General features: G+C 44.0%; 1 protein-coding gene and 1 long non-coding RNA gene across 4 annotated transcripts in view; one reads left to right on the top strand and one right to left on the bottom strand.

The window, feature by feature from the left end:
* Positions 1–20,169, top strand: part of LOC117263354 (uncharacterized) — a 130,808-nt gene that overhangs the window by 98,231 nt on the left and 12,408 nt on the right. For 2 of the 3 annotated variants that reach the window (XM_078176085.1, XM_078176084.1), the window contains exon 2: positions 18,895–19,037. In XM_078176085.1, the coding sequence (XP_078032211.1) occupies positions 18,895–19,037 (143 nt within the window). Of the gene's footprint in view, positions 1–16,040; positions 16,318–18,894; positions 19,038–20,169 lie in introns of those variants that run through there. The other variant, XM_033636891.2, reaches the window with a different exon arrangement.
* LOC144467453 (uncharacterized) lies at positions 1,969–18,043 on the bottom strand. The gene is made up of 3 exons (XR_013493650.1): positions 17,575–18,043; positions 2,688–2,807; positions 1,969–2,589 (listed from the first exon to the last, which is right to left on the bottom strand). It is a non-coding gene; the product is annotated as an uncharacterized LOC144467453 (long non-coding RNA).

Below are 20,169 nucleotides of genomic sequence, written 5' to 3'. Positions count from 1 at the left end.
CCCCCTCCCTAATTCTCACCAGGTGGTAGGCGTTGCGGAGGTCAAGCTTAGAAAAGATGGTGGCTCCATGTAATGGCTCGAACGCTGAACTCAGGAGGGGGAGAGGGTATTTATTTTTTATGGTGATGTTGTTGAGTCCTCTAAAGTCAATGCAAGGCCGGAGGGTGGCGTCTCTCTTCTTAACGAAGAAGAAGCCAGCACCCAGGGGAGACGAGGAGGGCCTGATGATACCAGCGGCTAAGGAGTCCTTTATGTACGTCTCCATGGCTTCCCTCTCTGGACGGAAAAGGTTGTAGAGACGGCTAGTGGGCAGAGGAGCACCTGGGATTAAGTCAATGGCACAATCATAGGGTCGGTGTGGGGGCAGAGATAGTGCATGATCTTTACTGAACACTGGAATCAGGTCATGATATGTCGAGGGAACATTGGTGAGACTGGGAGGTGTCTTGTTCACAGGAAGCGATGTAACAGGAGTGGGAGGAAGAGCTGACTATAGGCAAGTCTGATGACACTTGATGGACCAGTTAACTATTTCACCTAGGGACCAGTCAATGTGAGGGTTGTGCAGTTTTAGCCATGGGTAGCCTAAGACTATCGGTGCTGAGGGTGAGTGAAAAATTTTCAAAGTGACATATTCTCTATGGTTACCTGACAGAAGAAGCTGGAGGGGACCAGTTTGGCGTGTGACTCCCCCTGTCCAGGAGCGTTCCGTTCAGAGCTCGCACATTGATGAGGTTTTCCAAGAGCTCTAGCTGGAGGTTAAGTCGGCGTGCCACAGAAGCGTCCAAAAAGTTGTCCTCCGCACCAGAGTCAATTAGGGCCGTCAGGGAAAAAGGTCCAGAGAGAGAATCCAGAGAAGCGGGAACCTGCACCCGCTGGGGAAACACAGAGGAGGTGGTTTGGCTCACCAGCAGCTCCTCACCTGCTGGAGAGCCTAATCTTTTGGCCGGGCTGTGCAGGAGGCAATAAAATGTCCACTCCTTCCGCAGTACAAACACTCCTTGTTGCTCATCCTCCGCTGTCGCTCTGCCTGAGTTAAATGAGCTCTGCCAAGCTGCATGGGTTCAGGGGCTCGATTATTAATTTGTGGGGGTGCAACAGAAGGGGATGAGGGAAAACTGACTGCATGCTTGGGACTAGAGGAGGCTGATAAATTACAGGAGGAAACAACTGGGGTGTGGGACCTCTCATGTCTGTGGTCTCTGAGTCTACTATCGATCCTGGTGGCTAAAGAGATTAGCGCGTCCAGAGACTCCGCCTCCTCTCAATCAATCAATCAATCAATCAATCAATTTTATTTATAAAGCCCAATATCACAAATCACAATTTGCCTCACAGGGCTTTACAGCATACGACATCCCTCTGTCCTTATGACCCTCACAGCAGATCAGGAAAAAAAAAAAAACCTTTAACGGGGGAAAAAAAACGGTAGAAACCTCAGGAAGAGCAACTGAGGAGGGATCCCTCTTCCAGGACGGACAGACATGCAATAGATGTCGTACAGAACAGATCAGCATAATAAATTAACAGTAATCCGCATGACACAATGAGACAGAGAGAGAGACAGAGAGAGAGAGAGATGCAGGTAATGACAGTAGGTTACAACAACATTATTGAAAGTAATAATATTATAGTTATAGTTCTGGCTACTGTGGTACAATATGTTGAAAGTATGTATTAATATCTGGCAGCTAACTCATCCTTAACAGCTTCACTTAACCCACGGTAAAAGGCCCCCTTTAACGATGTGTCATTCCACCCAGAACCTGCAGCTAACACTCAAAAATCAATGGAGTAGTCTGCAACGCTGCGCTGTCCCTGCCGTAACGTAAATAACTGGCTAGAAGCCTCCCTCCCCTTTACTGATTGGTCAAAAACCTTCTGAAACTCCCTAACAAAGAGAGCATGATCATTAAAAAAAACAGGGGAGCCCTCCCACAAAGCGTCACCCAATCTAAAGCCCTGCCTCTCAGTAACCCGATAATATATTGAATCTTAGCTTGATCTGAGGCAAATGAGACGGGTCTCTGGCTAAAGACAAGTGAGCACTGTAGTAAAAAAGATCTACATTTAGAGGGATCACCTGAGTATGGTTCGGGATCAGAAATGTGGGACTCACGAATGGGAGAATCCACAGGAGGGGGTGACTGGGAGGATTGCAGAACACCAGGAGAAGCAGCAGACAGGAACTTAGACAATTGATCAGTCAATGCAGGAACCTGATCACAAAGACTCACAACTTGGTGGGAGAGTGAAGCATTGCTCTCAGTCAGGTGTCGCAGCTGGTGATCATGACGTCCGAGGAGGGAGCCTTGTGAGGAGAGGGCTTGTTGAACCGAGTCAGAGTCTGCTGGGTCCATGATGGTCAGATCGTTCTGTCACGTTAAACAGCTGAGAGTGGGACCCAAAAGCGAGACTCAGAGACAGGAATCATTTAAAGGTGCTTTAATTGAATGTTGTGGCTGGATGGTGAGGCAGGGTGAAGGCAGGGTGGAGAGACAAGGTGGTGGGGCACAACGGTGAGGCACAGTGAAGGACGGGGGCGGATCCAGCAGGCGCAGGCAGAATGCAGGTGAGTGAGGAGGATTCCTGATCACAGGAGAAACAAGGTAAGTCACAACGAAACAGCAACAGGAAACACTGGCAACAAGATCACTGAAGGAGTTGAGAGTCAAAACATAGTATACCGCGTGGGAAACTGGACGATCTGACGACAAGTGGCTGGAGAGACCGGGCTTTAACTGAGACTGATGAGAATGAGGAACAGGTGCGTAGCCTGCACACCTGCTGGCTCGCTGGACCTGCCCCTACGAGAGAGGGAGACACAGACATGGGGGAGGGGAGACACACTGGGAACACAGACTCATGACAGTTTATGTACATTTATGGTGGAACCCTGGGCGTGTAATTCGTGGTTCTGCTGCAGGGCCTTGTTAAAAATATTCTGCTTTTTTTTTTTTTCAATGTTTATGAGAAATACGTCCTTGAGTCACATGAACCGGAAGTGATAAGCGAGAATTAGAGAGAGAGAGAGAGAGAGAGAGAGACGAGCGAGGATGACAACACGGCGAACTTTTCTGTCTACTGCTGGTTCTCAAGGCAAACATGGTAAAAAATTGTTTTTGGTTAACTTTGTTGAGCATTTGTGTTGACAAATAAGTGATTATTGAAACGCTTTATTTGTTTCTAGTTTTCACGGTGTTCCATGACTCCGAAGAGAAATAAAAGATTGTGGACATCAGTACGAAACGTGGATTTTTTCATGACCAGAGTAGATACAGTGAAAACGTGTCCTAATCCATCCAGAGGCTTCGGCGTGCAACGTAGCTTCTCATCCCACGGCAAGCTACAGGCAAGCTACAGGCAAGCTAGGAGCTTCGGCGGGCAACGCTGCTTCTCATCCCATGGCAAGCTACAGACAAGCTACAGGCAAGCTAGGAGCTTCGGCGGGCAACGCTGCCTCTCTTCCCACAGCAAGCCAGCAGCAAGCCACGGGCTTCAGCGTGCATCGTTGCTTCTCATCCTGCAGCAAGACATGGGCTTCAGCGTGCATCGTTGCTTCTCATCCTGCAGCAGCCACGGGCTACAGGTTTCAGAGGACATTCCCTGAGCAGTTTTAGGCTACAATGTGAGTCCTCAGATTAGACTGTGTGTATTTATTATGCCTCAGGAAGTTGATGGATAGAATATAAGACACGGATTAATCATAACAAAAGAAAAAGGTGTGTAGAAGATATAATTTGAATGTGCCAATAACAACTGCTATCGTTTGCTTTTGTTTGTTTGCAAGGCCGAAAAGTGAATTCATACCATATATTACACAGACTGAGATTGTTTAAGATTTATTTGGTTTCTATAAGTTGAGAAGCTAAACTCAGGTGCTGACAAAGTGTTAAGAGTGTTATTCTTGGGCTGTTTTGGTTCTTCACTGCCAATTACAGCTGTAATATCCCTGTAAATTATCTTACTCACCTTGCCTTCTCCATATGGTAATTCTTGAAGGTTCAAAATGTCTCAAAGTGGTGATAGTCAGTCTGATGATGCGTTACAAGGGCAAGAGGAAGGGGAGATAGATGAGGGAAAAGGTGTAGCATCTGAGAAATCTGAGACAAAAATAAGAAAATCCTCTTGTGAAAGGTGATTAACACCTAAAATGCAGGAACTGAAAGAGCAAAAGTTAATTCAAATGGAGAAGAAGTTTAAAGCAACATATGAGAATTGGAAAAGTAATGTAAAAGACATTCGTACAAGGTTAAAGCAAGTGTGCTCTGAGGGTGACATGTGTAACATGATGGATGAAGCTGAGAGGCTAGAGTCCGAGTTAAAGGAGATACACGACAGCATTCGACTCCAAACAGCACCAAGTCAAGAAATTCGGAGAAAAGTTGATGCATGCTCAGCTGTGACAGCAGACTTACTGCAATTGATGAGAGTGCGTCTAATGGAAGAAGGAGGTGAATTTGATGCTGTAGCAGAAAGATCAAGGTTACGCATGCTACTTGATAATGATTATGCTAGATCCATATATGGATCTGCAGCCTCCAGGGTTACTGCACCCAGCTGCCACCATTCTGACCATCCCTCCGAGTCACCTAGCATTTCAGCTAAGAAAGCAGAAGTGGCTGCTCAGTTGGCTGCAAAGAAAGCTGAAATTGATATGGAAGCGGCCATTGAAGCTCAGCGTCAGCACTTGAGGAAACTTGAAAATCAGAAAGACATTGAAGTCATGCAGGCAAAGTTAAATGTTTACACTGAAGAGGAAACAAAGGAAAGGGATGGGACATGCAGTCCTGTACGCAGCAAAGTGAATGCTGCAAGCCCATTCACTCGCTACATCCCAGGTCAAGAACGGCAAATTGTGCAAAATGAGACAACATTGGTACAGACATTACAAGAGTCATTAGCTCTTTCTCGCCTTCCAACACCAGAACCTACTGTCTTCTCAGGTGATCCTTTGAAATTTACAGAATGGAGCACAAGCTTTAAAGCTCTTATAGAGAGGCGATGCTCTAACCCTGCAGATAGGCTTTTCTACTTACAAAAGTACATAGCAGGGGAGGCAAAATCTTCTCTTGAAGGCAGCTTCTATCGGAAAGACGAAGAAGCCTATCAACAGGCATGGGAAAGACTGAACCCCAGATATGGTCATTCCTTTGTAGTGCAACGGGCCTTCAGAGAGAAGCTCAATAGGTGGCCAAAGATTGGTGGAAAAGAGTATGTCAAACTGAGAGAGTTCAGTGATTTCCTCCAAACGTGTAGTAATGCTATGCCTCATATAAAGGGTCTACAGGTTCTGAATGATTGTGAGGAGAACCAGAAAATGCTGGTCAAACTTCCTGAATGGGTGACTTCCAGGTGGAACCGTTACGTCACAGAGCAGTTGGATCGGGGCAATGACTATCCAAGCTTTCATGAGTTTGCGTCATTCATCTCTAAAGAGGCACGCATAGCATGCAATCCAGTGTCGTCCTTACATGCTTTAAGGCACTCTACAGAGATACCTATGAGAGAGATGAAGCGCTCAAAAGCAAACACATTTGCCACAAATGTGAAGGCCCCAGTTCCATCCAGCTCCACAGCCAAACCTGACTTTGATGAAAGCAAGTCAAGAGATGCTGAAAAAACAAAGAAATGGAGCCCCCCATTACAAAACTCAAACACAGGCAAGTGGTTTTGCTGTGGAGAAAATCACTCCATACATAAATGCAAGAGGTTAATGGAAATGACAGCAGAGGAAAAGAAAAAATGCATACATGAAAATAAGCTGTGCTTTGCATGCTTGAGAAAGGGTCACAATTCTAAGGACTGTAGAAACAGAGCCATGTGTGGCATATGCAGAAAGAGTCATCCAACTCCATTGCATGAAGATCGTTCCCAAACAGAGACACCATCAATACAAAATACAGTTGATGAAAGTACATCCTCACTATCATGCTGTGTGAATGGAGGGGAAGGTGGGAGCACATCAGTGATTGTGCCAGTGTGGATCTCAGCACCTAACGCTCCTGATACTGAGACCCTAGCATACGCACTACTGGACACACAAAGCAGTCACACATTTGTTGATCAGGAGGTGTGTGAAAAGCTCCAGGCAGCAATGGAACCAGTTAAACTCAAGCTCTCCACGATGATGGGGAAAGACTCAGTGGTGAAGAGTCAAAGAACATGTGGTCTCAAAGTCAGAGGATTCTCCTCAAACATTTCCATTGACTTGCCTCCAGCCTACACGAGGGACTTCATTCCTCTTGACCGCGCACATATTCCCACCTGTCAAACAGCCAACACATGGAAACACCTTGTTGACATAGCCCAGGAGATACCCCCACTAATGGACTGTGGTGTCGGATTATTGATTGGCTATGATTGCTCCAGAGCTCTAATTCCAAGGAAGGTCATCACTGGAGGTGACTATGAGCCTTACGCCATTAAAACCGACCTCGGGTGGAGCATTGTGGGAAGCGCGTCACAGCGTGTGAATGCTAAAGATGTGACTGGTCTTTGTCATCGGGTGTCTGTCAGAGAGTTACCACCTATAACACCATCTGCTGTCATTAAGGCTCTTGAGTCCGATTTTGCAGACACAAAACCAGACGACAAAAGCATATCTCAAGAAGATATTTGCTTCCTGCAGATCTTAAAAAGAGGAATCCAGCAAAACGAGCTTGGTCACCTTGAGATGCCCCTTCCCTTCAAAGCACGTCCTCACCTCCCAGACAATAAGACGCTGGCTTTGGCCCGGCTGAAGCAACTTAAACGGAAGCTGGACAGAAATCCCAAGTTCAAAGAGGACTATGTGAGGTTTATGGAAGGCGTTTTCAAAGATGGGGATGCAGAGAAAGTAAACACCCAACCAGAGCTGGGGAAACGCTGGTATATCCCTCATCAAGGAGTGTACCACCCCAGGAAACCAAGCAAGATTCGGGTGGTTTCTGACTGCTCTGCAAAGTACGAAGGCACCTCATTAAATGACCATCTGCTAACAGGACCCGACCTTACAAATGGTCTCACAGCCGTACTGTGCCATTTCCGTAAACATCCCATTGGAGAAAATGTTCCACAGATTTCATGTCAACAAAGATAGAGACTATTTGCGGTTTCTCTGGTGGGAAAACGGGGACACCAACTCAGAACCCACAGAATACCGCATGAAGGTGCACCTATTTGGAGCATCATCTTCCCCTGGCTGCGCCAATTATGGCCTGAAATACCTTGCCAGTCAAAATGAGAAAGAGTCCCCTTCCGCAGCTAGCTTCATCAGGAACCATTTCTATGTTGATGATGGAATCATAAGTGTGGAGACGGTCGGTGAGGCAAATGAGCTAGTGAAGGAAGCCCAAGCTGTGTGCGCCAAAGGAAAGTTGCACCTTCACAAATTCCTTTCCAACAGCCGAGAGGTGTTAGACTCTATCGATGTTGCAGAACGTGCTGCAGAGGTGAAAAATGCTGACCTCAACCATGATGACATACCAGTGCAAAGAGTGATAGGTATAAGATGGAACATTGAAAATGACAGTTTCTCCTTTAAGGTGTCACTTGATTCATCCCCATTCATCCTTGAAGGAAAAAGGGTGCTGCAGGAGATGTGTCAGTGAGGTACAAGGTGGGACGAACCACTACCCAGGGATTTGAAGTCACGGTGGGAGACTTGGATGAAGGATCTGGAGAACCTTGAGAAAATTGAGATTCCAAGATGCTTCATACCTGACAGATTTGGTGAAGTCCAGAGAGTTGAACTTCATCATTTCTCTGATGCGAGCAGTCAAGGGTATGGCCAGTGCTCTTACATCAGATTGGTGAGCAAAGAGAAAGTGCACTGCTCCTTGGTCATGGGCAAAGCGAGAGTTGCTCCAACCAAAATACTCACCATACCAAGACTGGAGCTAAGCGCTGCAGTAACCTCAGCAGCTGTGAGCAACATGTTAAGCTAGAGCTCAAGATAGATGAGGAATATTTTTGGACGGATTCTTGAGTGGTTCTCGGTTACATCAGCAATGAAGCGCGAAGGTTTCATGTCTTCGTTGCAAACCGCGTCCAGAGAATTCGAGAAACCACTGACACAAGACAATGGCACTATGTCAACACAGGAGAAAACCCTGCCAACCACGCCTCAAGAGGCCTCAAGGTGGCTGACCTCATCGACTCAAATTGGCTTTCTGGTTCCAAGTTTCTATGGGAGAAGGAGATAGCCACAAATCAGGTTACATCAGAGCTGTTGGTGGGAGATCCGGAGGTGAGGACTACACAGGTGCTGAAAACTGAGGCTGCAAGCCAATTCGACATCCAAGGGCATCTGCTACGGTTCTCAAGGTGGTCCACAGCGGTCAATGTCATCGCTCGTATCCAGCGGTTGGCTAAGAGGATCAAGACCACAGAGCCTTTAAACGTGGAAGAGAGAAGGCAAGCTGCACTGACTCTCGTTAAGCTTGCACAACAAGATGCCTTTCAAAAGGAGTTGAACATGCTCAGCCAGAAATCAAGGAAGCTGCCTTGTAACCACCAACTCTATCAACTTGACCCGTTCCTCCAAGATGGTATAATGAGAGTGGGAGGAAGGCTGAGAAAGGCGCTTGTGGCTCTTGAACTGAGACATCCAATTATACTCCCTAAAGATGGTGCTGTCACAAACCTCATCATTGCACATCATCATGACAAAATTCAGCACCAAGGCAGGGGACAAACTCTGAATGAGCTAAGAACCAATGGTTATTGGATTGTTGGTGGAAGTAGAGCTGTAGCCCAATACATCAGGCACTGTGTACGGTGCAAGAGAGCTTGCGCACCACCAGAGGAGCAACGGATGGCGGATTTACCTAGCGGCTGCGTTGATCCCACACCACCGTTCACATACTGCGGTATGGACTGCTTTGGTCCCTTCCACACCAAAAAAGGTCGTAAAGAACAAAAACAGTACGGCCTTCTCTTCACATGTCTTTGCTCCAGGGCCGTGCATATAGAGATGTTGGAGGATATGACGACCGATGCATTTATCAGTGCCTTAAGATGCTTTATCGCCATCCGTGGAGCTGTTCGACACATTAGATCTGATCAGGGCACTAACTTCGTGGGAGCAAAGAATGAAATGGCAAAGGCTCTGAAAGAACTCAACAAGGAAAGACTGGCTTCCTACCTGGCAGATAAGCAGTGTGACTTTCAGATGAATACGCCGCACTCAAGTCACACCGGAGGTGTATGGGAGTGTCAAATCAGGACAGTGAGAAGTGTACTGAACACAGTCCTGGCCAACAGTGCTGGAAGGTTGGACGATATTTCCTTAAGGACTTTCTTTTGTGAAGCTATGTCCATTGTAAATAACCGTCCACTCACTGTCGATAACATCAGCAATCCCACCAGTTTAGAGCCACTCACACCAAATCATTTGATCACAATGAAAGCCTCTGTACCACTTCCCCTACCAGGCAAGTTCATCCAGGAAGACCTGTATGCTAAAAAACGGTGGAGAAGGGTCCAATATCTGTCAGAGCAATTTTGGCATAGATGGAAGAAAGAATATCTATCAAACCTCACTCTCAGACAGCGATGGCTTGCGCCAAGGCGTAACGTGGGTGTGGGTGATATTGTGATCATCAAAGAAGAGGACGTCCCTCGCAACGGATGGAAACTTGCCAGGGTTGTTGAAGCACATGAGGATGATGATGGACTGGTACGGAAAGTGACAGTGCAGATGGGAGAACTAAAGTTAGGAAAAAGGGGTGAACGCCTCAACCAGCTATCCATCATTCAAAGACCCATTCAGAAGTTAGTGGTTCTAGTTAAGAGTAGCTAAAAGGGGAAAAGATCAGTCATAGATTAAATATCTCCTTTCTAAGCAAAAGGTGGTCATTATACAGTAGTTCATCCATAACTGGGCATTATTTGTGTAGAAGTGTAAATTATATTATTTGTTATTTGTATAGTTGAATTCATTTGTTGTGGAAAAAAAAATCATATGGTTCATTTTCAATAAGGACACAACAGAACAATGCTTGGAAATTACCATTGATTACTTAATGAAGAGTGTAAGTGTATTTAACATCTTCAATTGTGTTGCTCAAAGGTAATTTGGTGGGAGTGTAGCTGACGCTCATAACTGTGTATGTGGGTTGCCATGGCGGCACCGGAAGTCAGCATGTGCGACGATATGTTTGATATCTGATTTGTTTTTTGTTTTTTTTATGATATGTTTATGTACATTTATGGTGGAACCCTGGGCGTGTAATTCGTGGTTCTGCTGCAGGGCCTTGTTAAAAATATTCTGCTTTTTTTTTTTTAAAATGTTTATGAGAAATACATCCTTGAGTCACATGAACCGGAAGTGATCAGCGAGAATTAGAGAGAGAGAGAGAGAGAGAGACGAGCGAGGATGACAACACGACGAACTTTTCTGTCTACTGCTGGTTCTCAAGGCAAACACGGTAAAAAATTGTTTTTGGTTAACTTTGTTGAGCATTTGTGTTGACAAATAAGTGACTGAAATGGATGTTATGTGATTATTGAAACGCTTTATTTGTTTCTAGTTTTCACGGTGTTCCATGACTCCAAAGAGAAATAAATGATTGTGGACATCAGTACGAAGCGTGGATTTTTTCATGACCAGAGTAGATACACTCCCTCTTTAAAAAACAAAAAGGAAAATCCCTCAAACACCATGAAGTGTAGACATGATAGGCTACTTTCCACATTTCCAGCAGCAATCTGTCAATTAGGCCCATTATCTTTAACAGGGATCATTTCCTCCAACAAAACAAAATGTTGGCACTAATTAATGGTGCTATTAAGTGTCCGCAAATGATCAGTTTCTTTCTTATGAAGGGGTGAGATGAAATTTCGACTTCGGTCCACTCCTTTTTGAACAATCTTTTCATTGTCTGTTGTTGTTGCTTTCTTTTCTTTTTAATGTTCAAAATAAACTTTCAAATCAAAATCAATCAAATTAATTAAACTTCCCATCATGACTGGGCTGCATTTCTGTCAGCGGAGTCATTTTTTTCAGAACAGCTGATTGGCCAGTGGGTGGTGCTTTTTATAGGATCAGATTCAACCCTGAACTTACCCTGCTCTGGAGCAGGATAGCCGTTCAGAGTAAGTTACCATGGTGATCTACCCCGATAAGAACTGACCCGGCTTTGTGAGACAGAAAACCCAGGGTTAACCCTGAAGTTACCTCGCTAAGACATTAATCCTGCTTCGTGATACAGGCCCCTGCTCTCTCTTCTCATGGGGAAGGACCGCAGTTGGACCCTTCTGTCTGTAACTATTTGAGTGTTTTCACACTTGGTCCTTTTCAGCCCTCTAAACGGACTCAGAGTGGTGACTCAGCATTTGTTGTGCATATGTTACTATTTTTAGAATGAAGCCACGCCCACTCTTGGTGCAACACATTTATTTCCTGTAGGAAAGGTATACACACAGTTGAAAATAAGACCTCTCTTGTGCACACTGCAACTCACTTATCATTTACTGACCACTACTTCTGCTCTGCTGGTGTCAGCTACTCAAGTATCTTACACTGCTATCCTATACTCTATTACACCTTGAACAAATACCAGTAACCATAATGCAGTTTATACAACAGTTAGTTCCGGCCAAGCAATTTGAAGCAATTTGATTGGCCAAGAGACATTCAAAACGTGACGATATTGGAGTAAAACATCACGGTTTGTTCACTCTGCCAGACTGAATGTATTACTCCACATCAAACAGCTGATCAATGCTGACACGTTGCCATGGCAACATTCTAACTACCACTGCGCTCAAGTGACATTTAACGAGTCTGGCCTACTTCAGAGAAAACATGGATTTTCTTAAAAATATCAGTTTTGAACTGAATTACGAGTGGTCATCAGATGAGGATGGGGGAGAAGGGAAGCTGAATCCGGCTGGGGCTGTGCCAACATCCAGGTTTGGCATCGTTTCATCAGCTGAACTGGACGAACTGGAGAAAACCAAGAATGAGGCGAACACCGTTAGGCAGACATTATGGGCTGTCAACTGTTTCCAAACTTGGCTGCGTGTGAAATCAATCGCCATCAATTTCCAGTCCATCGAGAAGGCAGAACTGAATGAAGTTTTGAGGCAGTTTTATGGATCAGGATGCAAGACGCAGAGTTCACACAAGCGAATAATGTGTTTAAGGGAGTGTTTACACAGATTAGGAGAGCTGGGAAGGACAGAACAACACCCCATCCCGCTATTACACCTGAGGATCAACTCATCCTAACGCACTCTGCTGCGTTGCAGCCAGACAATCCAAAAGGTCTGCTTAACAAAGTCTGGTACGACCTCCAGTTACATTTTGGACGGCAAGGGAAGGAGGGGAACAGGGCCCTTAAACTCGACTCTTTCGTGTTAAAAACGGATGAAAACGGTGCCAAATATTTCACCTTGTCCCTCAATGAGGAAACTAAAAATCATAAAGACCCGTTGGAGAGAGACAGAGAAAACAGGAGAGGTGCCATGTATGAGGAGCCAGAAAACCACCTCTGCCCAGTTGCTTCTCTGCTTAAACACCTCAGCAAAATCCCACCAGATGCAAAAGCCCTCTACCTAAAACCTAAAATGACAGCAGCCCCCACAGACAACGTCTGGTACACTGCAGCTCCACTGGGAGTTAACACACTGGCACAGATGCTCCCGAAGATGTGCAAGGAGGCGGGGACACAAACTGTTTACACCAATCACAGCCTCAGGGCCACTGCCATCCAGAAACTGTCAGATGCGGGACTTGCAGCGAAGGAGATCATGACAGTCAGTGGGCATTGGTAAGATGTTACTCTAATTATGTAACATTACTGTAGAGTCACAATGGCAATTGATAGACACACCCTAAAAAAATAACGTTTGTCTCGCAGGTCTGAGAGCTCATTGAAAAGCTACTGGAAGCCATCCATGGACAGCAGGAAACAATGGAGCCACATACTGTCTGATCAAACCACAGAGTCAGCCGTCATGCCTGTCAAGCAACAGTCAACTAGACCCGTGCTTTCACCCGACACCTATTTCACTGGCTGCACAATCAATGGAAATGTGCAGATCAATGTGAATACAAAGTAGAGTATAGGCTTGCCTGCTGTGTTTGCTGCGTTGTCATGGCTACAGTGAGCGTTGAATGCGGGGGGGAACTGTTTTTGTTGGTGGAGGAAAATAAAATACTTAAATAATCTATTTTGTCACCTTTCTTCAACATTTTCTTACTCAGCATTGCTATTTTAACTGTTGTTGAACTGTTGTATAAAAGCAATATCACACTCCAGGTCGTGATGTTGTACTGTGATATCGTCACAGCTGTGATTCGGTCGTAGGTACGAGGCCGCAGGCTGAGTGCCGAAGACAATCACAGATGCAAAAGAGCTTTTGCATCTATCACAGTACATCATCACTCCCTCTCATGTGATATTGCTTAATTTTAGTACACATAACAACTCATATACATTGGGAATTGACATATTACTCCTGGTACCATACCCATAGATCTCCGTACTTTGAACGAGGTGTTTACATTTCTGTAAACAACATTTTCTTCTGGTTTTTACAGCAGATTTTCTTCTTTGTTTGCTGGAATATCTCGTCAATGGCAGGGAAGCACCATTGAACCCATTGACTATAGACAGACTATAGAACAGAGCTTATGAGATCCATGGTAACTTCCCCCTTTGGACTCATCTCCACAGTCTTACAGTCTAATGCCTTGACTTTTCAAAACTACACAAATAAATTAAATTAAATTCTACTTTCAGATCATAAACAACAACTACAATCCTACACTTAATGCTCTACTTCCAAGTCACAACACAAGACAGCAACACGTCACTAGATCAGTTTCACATGCATTTATTCCTGTACCACATTACAAAAAACAATTATGGTCAGAGATCATTTTGACACACTTACACTAAAATCTGGAACGAGATCCCATTTTACATTAGAGCAATAACCTCTATTACACACTTCAAATACGCATATTAACAGTATCTGATGGAAGGACATACCTGCTAAACACTGACTTAAATCCCATATCCCATTTAACTCAGCCTCTTTATACTGACTCCCAGTATGTTTTAGAATAGATTTTAAGATTTTACCGGTTACTTTTAAGGTTCTTTATGGTCTCTCTCCCAGCTATATCTCCGACCTCATAGTGTCATACATGTCCTTAAAAACTCTCCAGCTAATTCAGAATGCAGCAGCACATGTTCTAACAGGAACTACGAAATGAGATCATATTTCTCCTGTTTTAGCTTCTCTGCACTGGCTCCCTGTAAAATCCAGAATTGAATTTAAAATCCTACTGTTAACTTATAAAGCTCTAAATGGTCAGGCTCCATCATATCTTAGAGAGCTCATAGTGCCATATTATCCCACCAGAACACTGCGCTCTGAGAACGCAGGGTTACTCGTGGTCCCTAAAGTCTCCAAAAGTAGATCAGGAGCCAGAGCCTTCAGCTATCAGGCTCCTCTCCTGTGGAATCATCTTCCTGTTACGGTCCGGGAGGCAGACACCGTCTCCACATTTAAGACTAGACTTAAGACTTTCCTCTTTGATAAAGCTTATAGTTAGGGCTGGCTCAGGCTTGCCTTGTACCAGCCCCTAGTTAGGCTGACTTAGGCCTAGTCTGCCGGAGGACCCCCCTATAATACACCGGGCACCTTCTCTCCTTCTCTCTCTCTCTCTCTCTCTCTCTCTCTCTCTCTCTCTCTCGTATTCTGTTAGTGCATCTTGCTAACTCCGCCATTCTGGATGTCACTAACTCGGCTTCTTCTCCGGAGCCTTTGTGCTCCACTGTCTCTCAGATTAACTCATATCGCAGCAGTGCCTGGACAGCGTGACGTGTGTGGTTGTGCTGCTGCCGTGGTCCTGCCAGATGCCTCCTGCTGCTGCTGCCATCATTAGTCATTAGTCATACTTCTACTGTTATTATACACATATGATTATTGTCACACATGTATACTGCCAGATATTAAAACATACTTTCAACATATTGTACCACAGTAGCCAGAACTATAACTATAATATTATTACTTTCAGTAATGTTGTTGTAAGCTACTGTCATTACCTGCGTCTCTCTCTCTCCCTCTGTCTCATTGTGTCATACGGATTACTGTTAATTTATTATGCTGATCTGTTCTGTACGACATCTATTGCACGTCTGTCCATCCTGGAAGAGGGATCCCTCCTCAGTTGCTCTTCCTGAGGTTTCTACCGTTAAAGGGTTTTTTTGGGGAGTTTTTCGTTATCCGCTGCGAGGGTCATAAGGACAGAGGGATGTCGTATGCTGTAAAGCCCTGTGAGGCAAATTGTGATTTGTGATATTGGGCTTTATAAATAAAATTGATTGACTGATTGATTGACATGCCAGGACGTACTTTGTACTCTGAAAACTAAAGAGGAGCGTTTGCTGTCAGGGCTCGAGGCTCTGGAACAGTCTGCCCGAGGAAATCAGGTCAGCTGAGTCAGTGATCTCTTCAAGTCCCTTCTTAAAACATACTTTTATCTGAGAGCCTTTCCTGATTTTACTTGAGTTTTAAGTTCATTTAAACTGTCTTGTATTTCCTCAGCTTTTATACGTAAGTGTTTTTTAGCAGTTCTTACAACAGATGTTGTTTTCATGTCTTGTCTGTTTTAATTATTGACATGTAAAGCACTTTGTAACTGTTTTAAAAAGCGCTTTATAAATAAAAATTATTATTATTATTATTATTATTATTATAAAGTCCCTACATGGAAACCCAATTTCACAAAATTTTTATGGTCCTAGCAATGAGTCCACATTGCCAATCTTGCCATATCCCTGACTCTGATGATGTTAGAGCACCTGAAATTTGGCACATCCATCAAATACTATATTTTTTAGATGGAAGTTTGGAAAAGTCCCTTTTCATAAACAAGTTGTGAAAATATGACATGCTTGTGACCGTAAACGACCCTTCAACAAATCAGTTACTGATTAACACACAAAACCAACAGTGTGGTTATGAAATCCCACAGCAAACACTGATATCCCCTTTGAACCTGAACCTTAAATATTGGTTGCCCAACTCTGGGCCAAAAAAAAAAAAAGTTGAATGCCATAACTCTGCTACCAGCCGCTTCTATAACGGCTATCTGGCTTGTTGAGGCTCAGTCGTTGTTGCTTTTGTGTCGTGCATCTGTCACCTGAGATCTCTTCCAGTTACATTCCGAAGTTGATCAGTTGCAGCATCATGAATCTGTGGATCAGCAGTCAACTCCTGGTAGTGGGACTGTTTCTGAGCACCTCGGCTCTATCACCAGAAGAATGCCAACTCTTGGTTACACCTCTGTCTCTGGCCGACCGCTCAATGGTAAGCCTTCATCTGACTCCCGTCTGGGTCTTTGGGTTTCTTAGATATCAGCAGTATTTAGCTTTATGGTGAATTCTTGCTTAGTTTGGGCCTCTCATGGATTAGCATTAGTATTGCATTTGAGTCAGAGCTAAGCATATAGTTCTGATGCTTCTGTAAGATAAATACAGAACTAAATTGCATAATTAAAAAATATTTTAAGCTTTTTCACAGGATGTGACTCTGTTCAATCCAGGTAGCCACTTGCTACCATCTTTTTTTGGATTAGACAGTGCTGCAAGTTGAGAACCAGGTTGAAAAATGTATTTATTTTTTCATCCAGAGTCTCTGGCAGTTTTGGAATTGCTGTAAGAACAGCAGTATGTATCATGAAACATCACCATGTACCCAGTGGCGGTTCTAGGCCACTTTCAATGGGGGGGGGGCCAAGTTAGGGCCAGTCCTTTTGATACAGGGGCACATACAAGTAGGGTAAAATATCTAAGTCTGAACAATAAGATATTGTTCCAAACCCTGTAGGGGGGTCTGGGGATATACAATTTTGTATATATTTGATTTAAAGGCATCAATCTGGTGAATTACCCTCAGAAATACACCTAATAAAGCTGCCCGATGGCGCTTTAACACATCACTGTTGAGCAACAAACATTTTGTGAATTTTTTAAAGATGAGTTACGTGAATTTGTCTCAATAAACAAGGGTTCAGTTGGTGACCCTTGTATTTTCTGGGGCACCTTGAAAGGATTCATAAGGAATATTGCAATATCTTTTTCATCCTATCAGAGCAAGGTCATATTAACTAAGATAAATGAACTGGTGGCAAAACTGACTGAATTAGAGTATACACAACAAGTTTCTTTCGCTGACAGTGTAAAATTAACTATTGATACTATCCGTTCACAACGGAACTTGTTGTTAAGACAGAGAGCAGAATGCTTAATATTAAGGACTTGGAGGAATTACTGTTTTAATGGCCCAAGCCTCCTTGCTTTGACATGAAGACAAAATGAAAAATTCTCAAATATCACATCAATTAGTTCTACACAGGGCCTGTTAAAGCTATAGTTGGTAATGTTGGAGAGCTAGCAAGATTTGAAAGCGGCACCTCCTCTAAGCTCCACCCCCTCCTCCCCCTCCCGTCAGTGCTCCGTCCAAAGCCACGGCCCCACAAACTTGAACGCGCATCCTGCAGGAGTCAGCAGGGCAGAGGAGAGCCAAGCAAAATAACAAATTCCCCCGAAGCAAACAAATAATTACCTGTCCAACAGAAAGACAGCAACCTCTGCACCACTTTTCAGGCCCTTCAGCTCCCTCAGTTGTCTCCACCATTCAAAAGCTGCACTGATGTTGATGTCTGGTTTGTCCTCTTGCTTTATCCAAAGCCTTTTTCGTCGCAGCCTTTTTCATCGCAGCCTTTTCTGCCTCCGACTTTCTTTTCTCAGCCTGTTTAGCGGGGCGAGCCGTTGCAAATAACGCTGGAAGTAGTACTTTTGGCTGGATTTTTTCTGCCATTGTTCAGCAAACTCCTGCTAACTTGGTATTTCTGCTGAGGAGTGTGCTAAATATTTCCGGCAACGGTGACACATGATGAGTGCATGCAGGGAGGAGGGAGGGACAGAGGGGGGCTCGGGCAGGACGAGACATGAAGGCATCTGATTGGTTCTTTCCATTCAATGGCACCAAATGGCAGGGACTGGTCAGAGTTTTTACAGGCCTGCAGCTGCCACAAAGGTCGGATTTTTTTCATTCCTTTTTCTAAACACATTATGTATTGACTACTCTCAGGATGGAAGGACCATTTCACCCAATATAACAAGTGTTTCTGAACAGGATTACCAACTATAGCTTTAACAGGACGACTTTATGGAAAACATAAACCTCCCATCTTTATCCCAGGGGGAAGCAGACCACTTGGGGACCCCTATTACATTAAATGAGCTCAAGGCAGCTATCTTTGGCATGGAAAGGGGAAAATCACCAGGATGGGATGGTATTACACCCCAGTTTTACTCAACCTTCTGGGATGAGCTTGGACAATACATGTTAGATATGATTCTTGCTTCTGTTGTTGTTCACAAACTAAAGAAATGAGAGATCATTTTTCTTTAAAGATATTTTTTGGGCATTTTGCCTTTAATTGATAGGACAGTTAAGCATGAAAGAGGGAGAGAGAGAAGGGGGATGACATGCAGCAAAGGGCCACAGGCTGGACTCGAACCCAGGCTGCTGCAGCAACAGTCTTGTACATGGGGCGCCTGCTCTATCCACTAAGCCACCGACGCCCCTCTTTAGCTTTTATTTAATATTTGAAGGCAAACTGTGTCACTTATTTTGTTGCAATTCTGTTCTTAAATTAACAATAAAATATTTTTTTTACTAATTTGTCATATCGTCAAGAATGTCATAATGGCAAAAATGCCCTGAAATATTGTGATATTATTTTTGACCCATATCGCCCACCCCTACCACACACATTTTGAAAAAAAAAAAGAAGTACTGAGGTTCAATACTCAGTCCTGCTTCCTTTATTGAAAAATGTGTGTGTCTGTCCCTGACTGACTTCATGTCCGTGTGCAGCTGTACGGCCGGTGGAACTTCATCGTGGGTTACACTGATAGTGATGCATTTAACGCCATCCTGAAAGTAACAGAGAGCTCCTGGATGAATGTCAACGCCTCGTCAAGCCCAGATGAAGATGTTGTATCTCAAGAAGAGAAGTTGTGAGTTGATACATTACAAAATAACTGTAAATTTCTGTTTTATCACAGTTAATAAAACATTAGAAGAAAGAAAACACATTCAAAACCTGCTAGGGATGATCGCTTTACCTCCTTAGGTCCATCTTCCTTCATTTTTTCTGTCTATATGCTGCTCCTGGCTCACTTATTTCCAAATCATGACATCCAGTTACTATGCATATGATACTCTGTTATCACTAAAACATCTTGAATCAACAGCTGAACATCTGGGCCGGTATTCACAAAGAATCCTAAGACTAAAAGTAGCTCTTAGTGACGTCATTCTGAGAAAAATCTTAGAATTCCTCGAATTCTAAGATTTTTTCTTAGAATTTTCCCTTGGTAAGATAAAAGTTATTCACAAAGCATCTTAGGCCTTGAGAGAGCTCCTAAGGTGAAAAACTGTTAAGAGGAGGGAGGAGGACTTTTAAGAAGCCTGAGAGTGTCTCAAACAGAGAAGATGGTGGAAAGACAGAGGAAGGAGAGAAATTCTCCGTATATTGAACAACAATGATTAAATAAGACGCTACCGGCTTGATCGTGCAGGGATAATGTTTGTGGTTGACCTCATCAGGGATGAGCTTACTTTTCCCACCCAGCGTAGTAAGGCAATAACGCCCGTTTTGGATTGCAGCACGTACCAGCACTTCTCACACTCATCGCCTTTGCGTAAAAGAAGAGGGAATGACACATTGATTTGTCGGGCAATGCGCTCCCAAGTCTGCCTCTTCCCTTGTGCCGTGATCCCGGGACCGAATTTCCCTCTTTAAACTCCTTTGTTCTCCTCCACGAGCTGTGCCAACAGCAGCCATTGCTCTTCTGTCCCAATTCGGCTTTCTCGTTCTTTTTTTCCCCATTTCATTCGTTGTTTTGGTCATTCTGCCAAATCAAACCGCTTTTTACAAGGAGGCCAGCAATCACAGTAATTGCTGACAGCTGAGTCTGCGTCCACCATTAATATCAAATAGATTAAGTAGTAAAATTACCAGCATGGTGAGTAAACATAACAATAAGCAAATCAATATAATAATTGGCATGTGAATGAGGTACGTTCAAACATTTTGAAGCTGTGTAACAATTAATTTAATTTTGCTGAGTTTCATCATCATGACAT

Source organism: Epinephelus lanceolatus, chromosome 16 (assembly GCF_041903045.1).
Source record: "Epinephelus lanceolatus isolate andai-2023 chromosome 16, ASM4190304v1, whole genome shotgun sequence".
Classification (NCBI taxonomy): domain Eukaryota; kingdom Metazoa; phylum Chordata; class Actinopteri; order Perciformes; family Serranidae; genus Epinephelus; species Epinephelus lanceolatus.
Note: the sequence above shows the minus strand (reverse complement) of the source record. Positions and strands in the feature narration are given on the sequence as shown.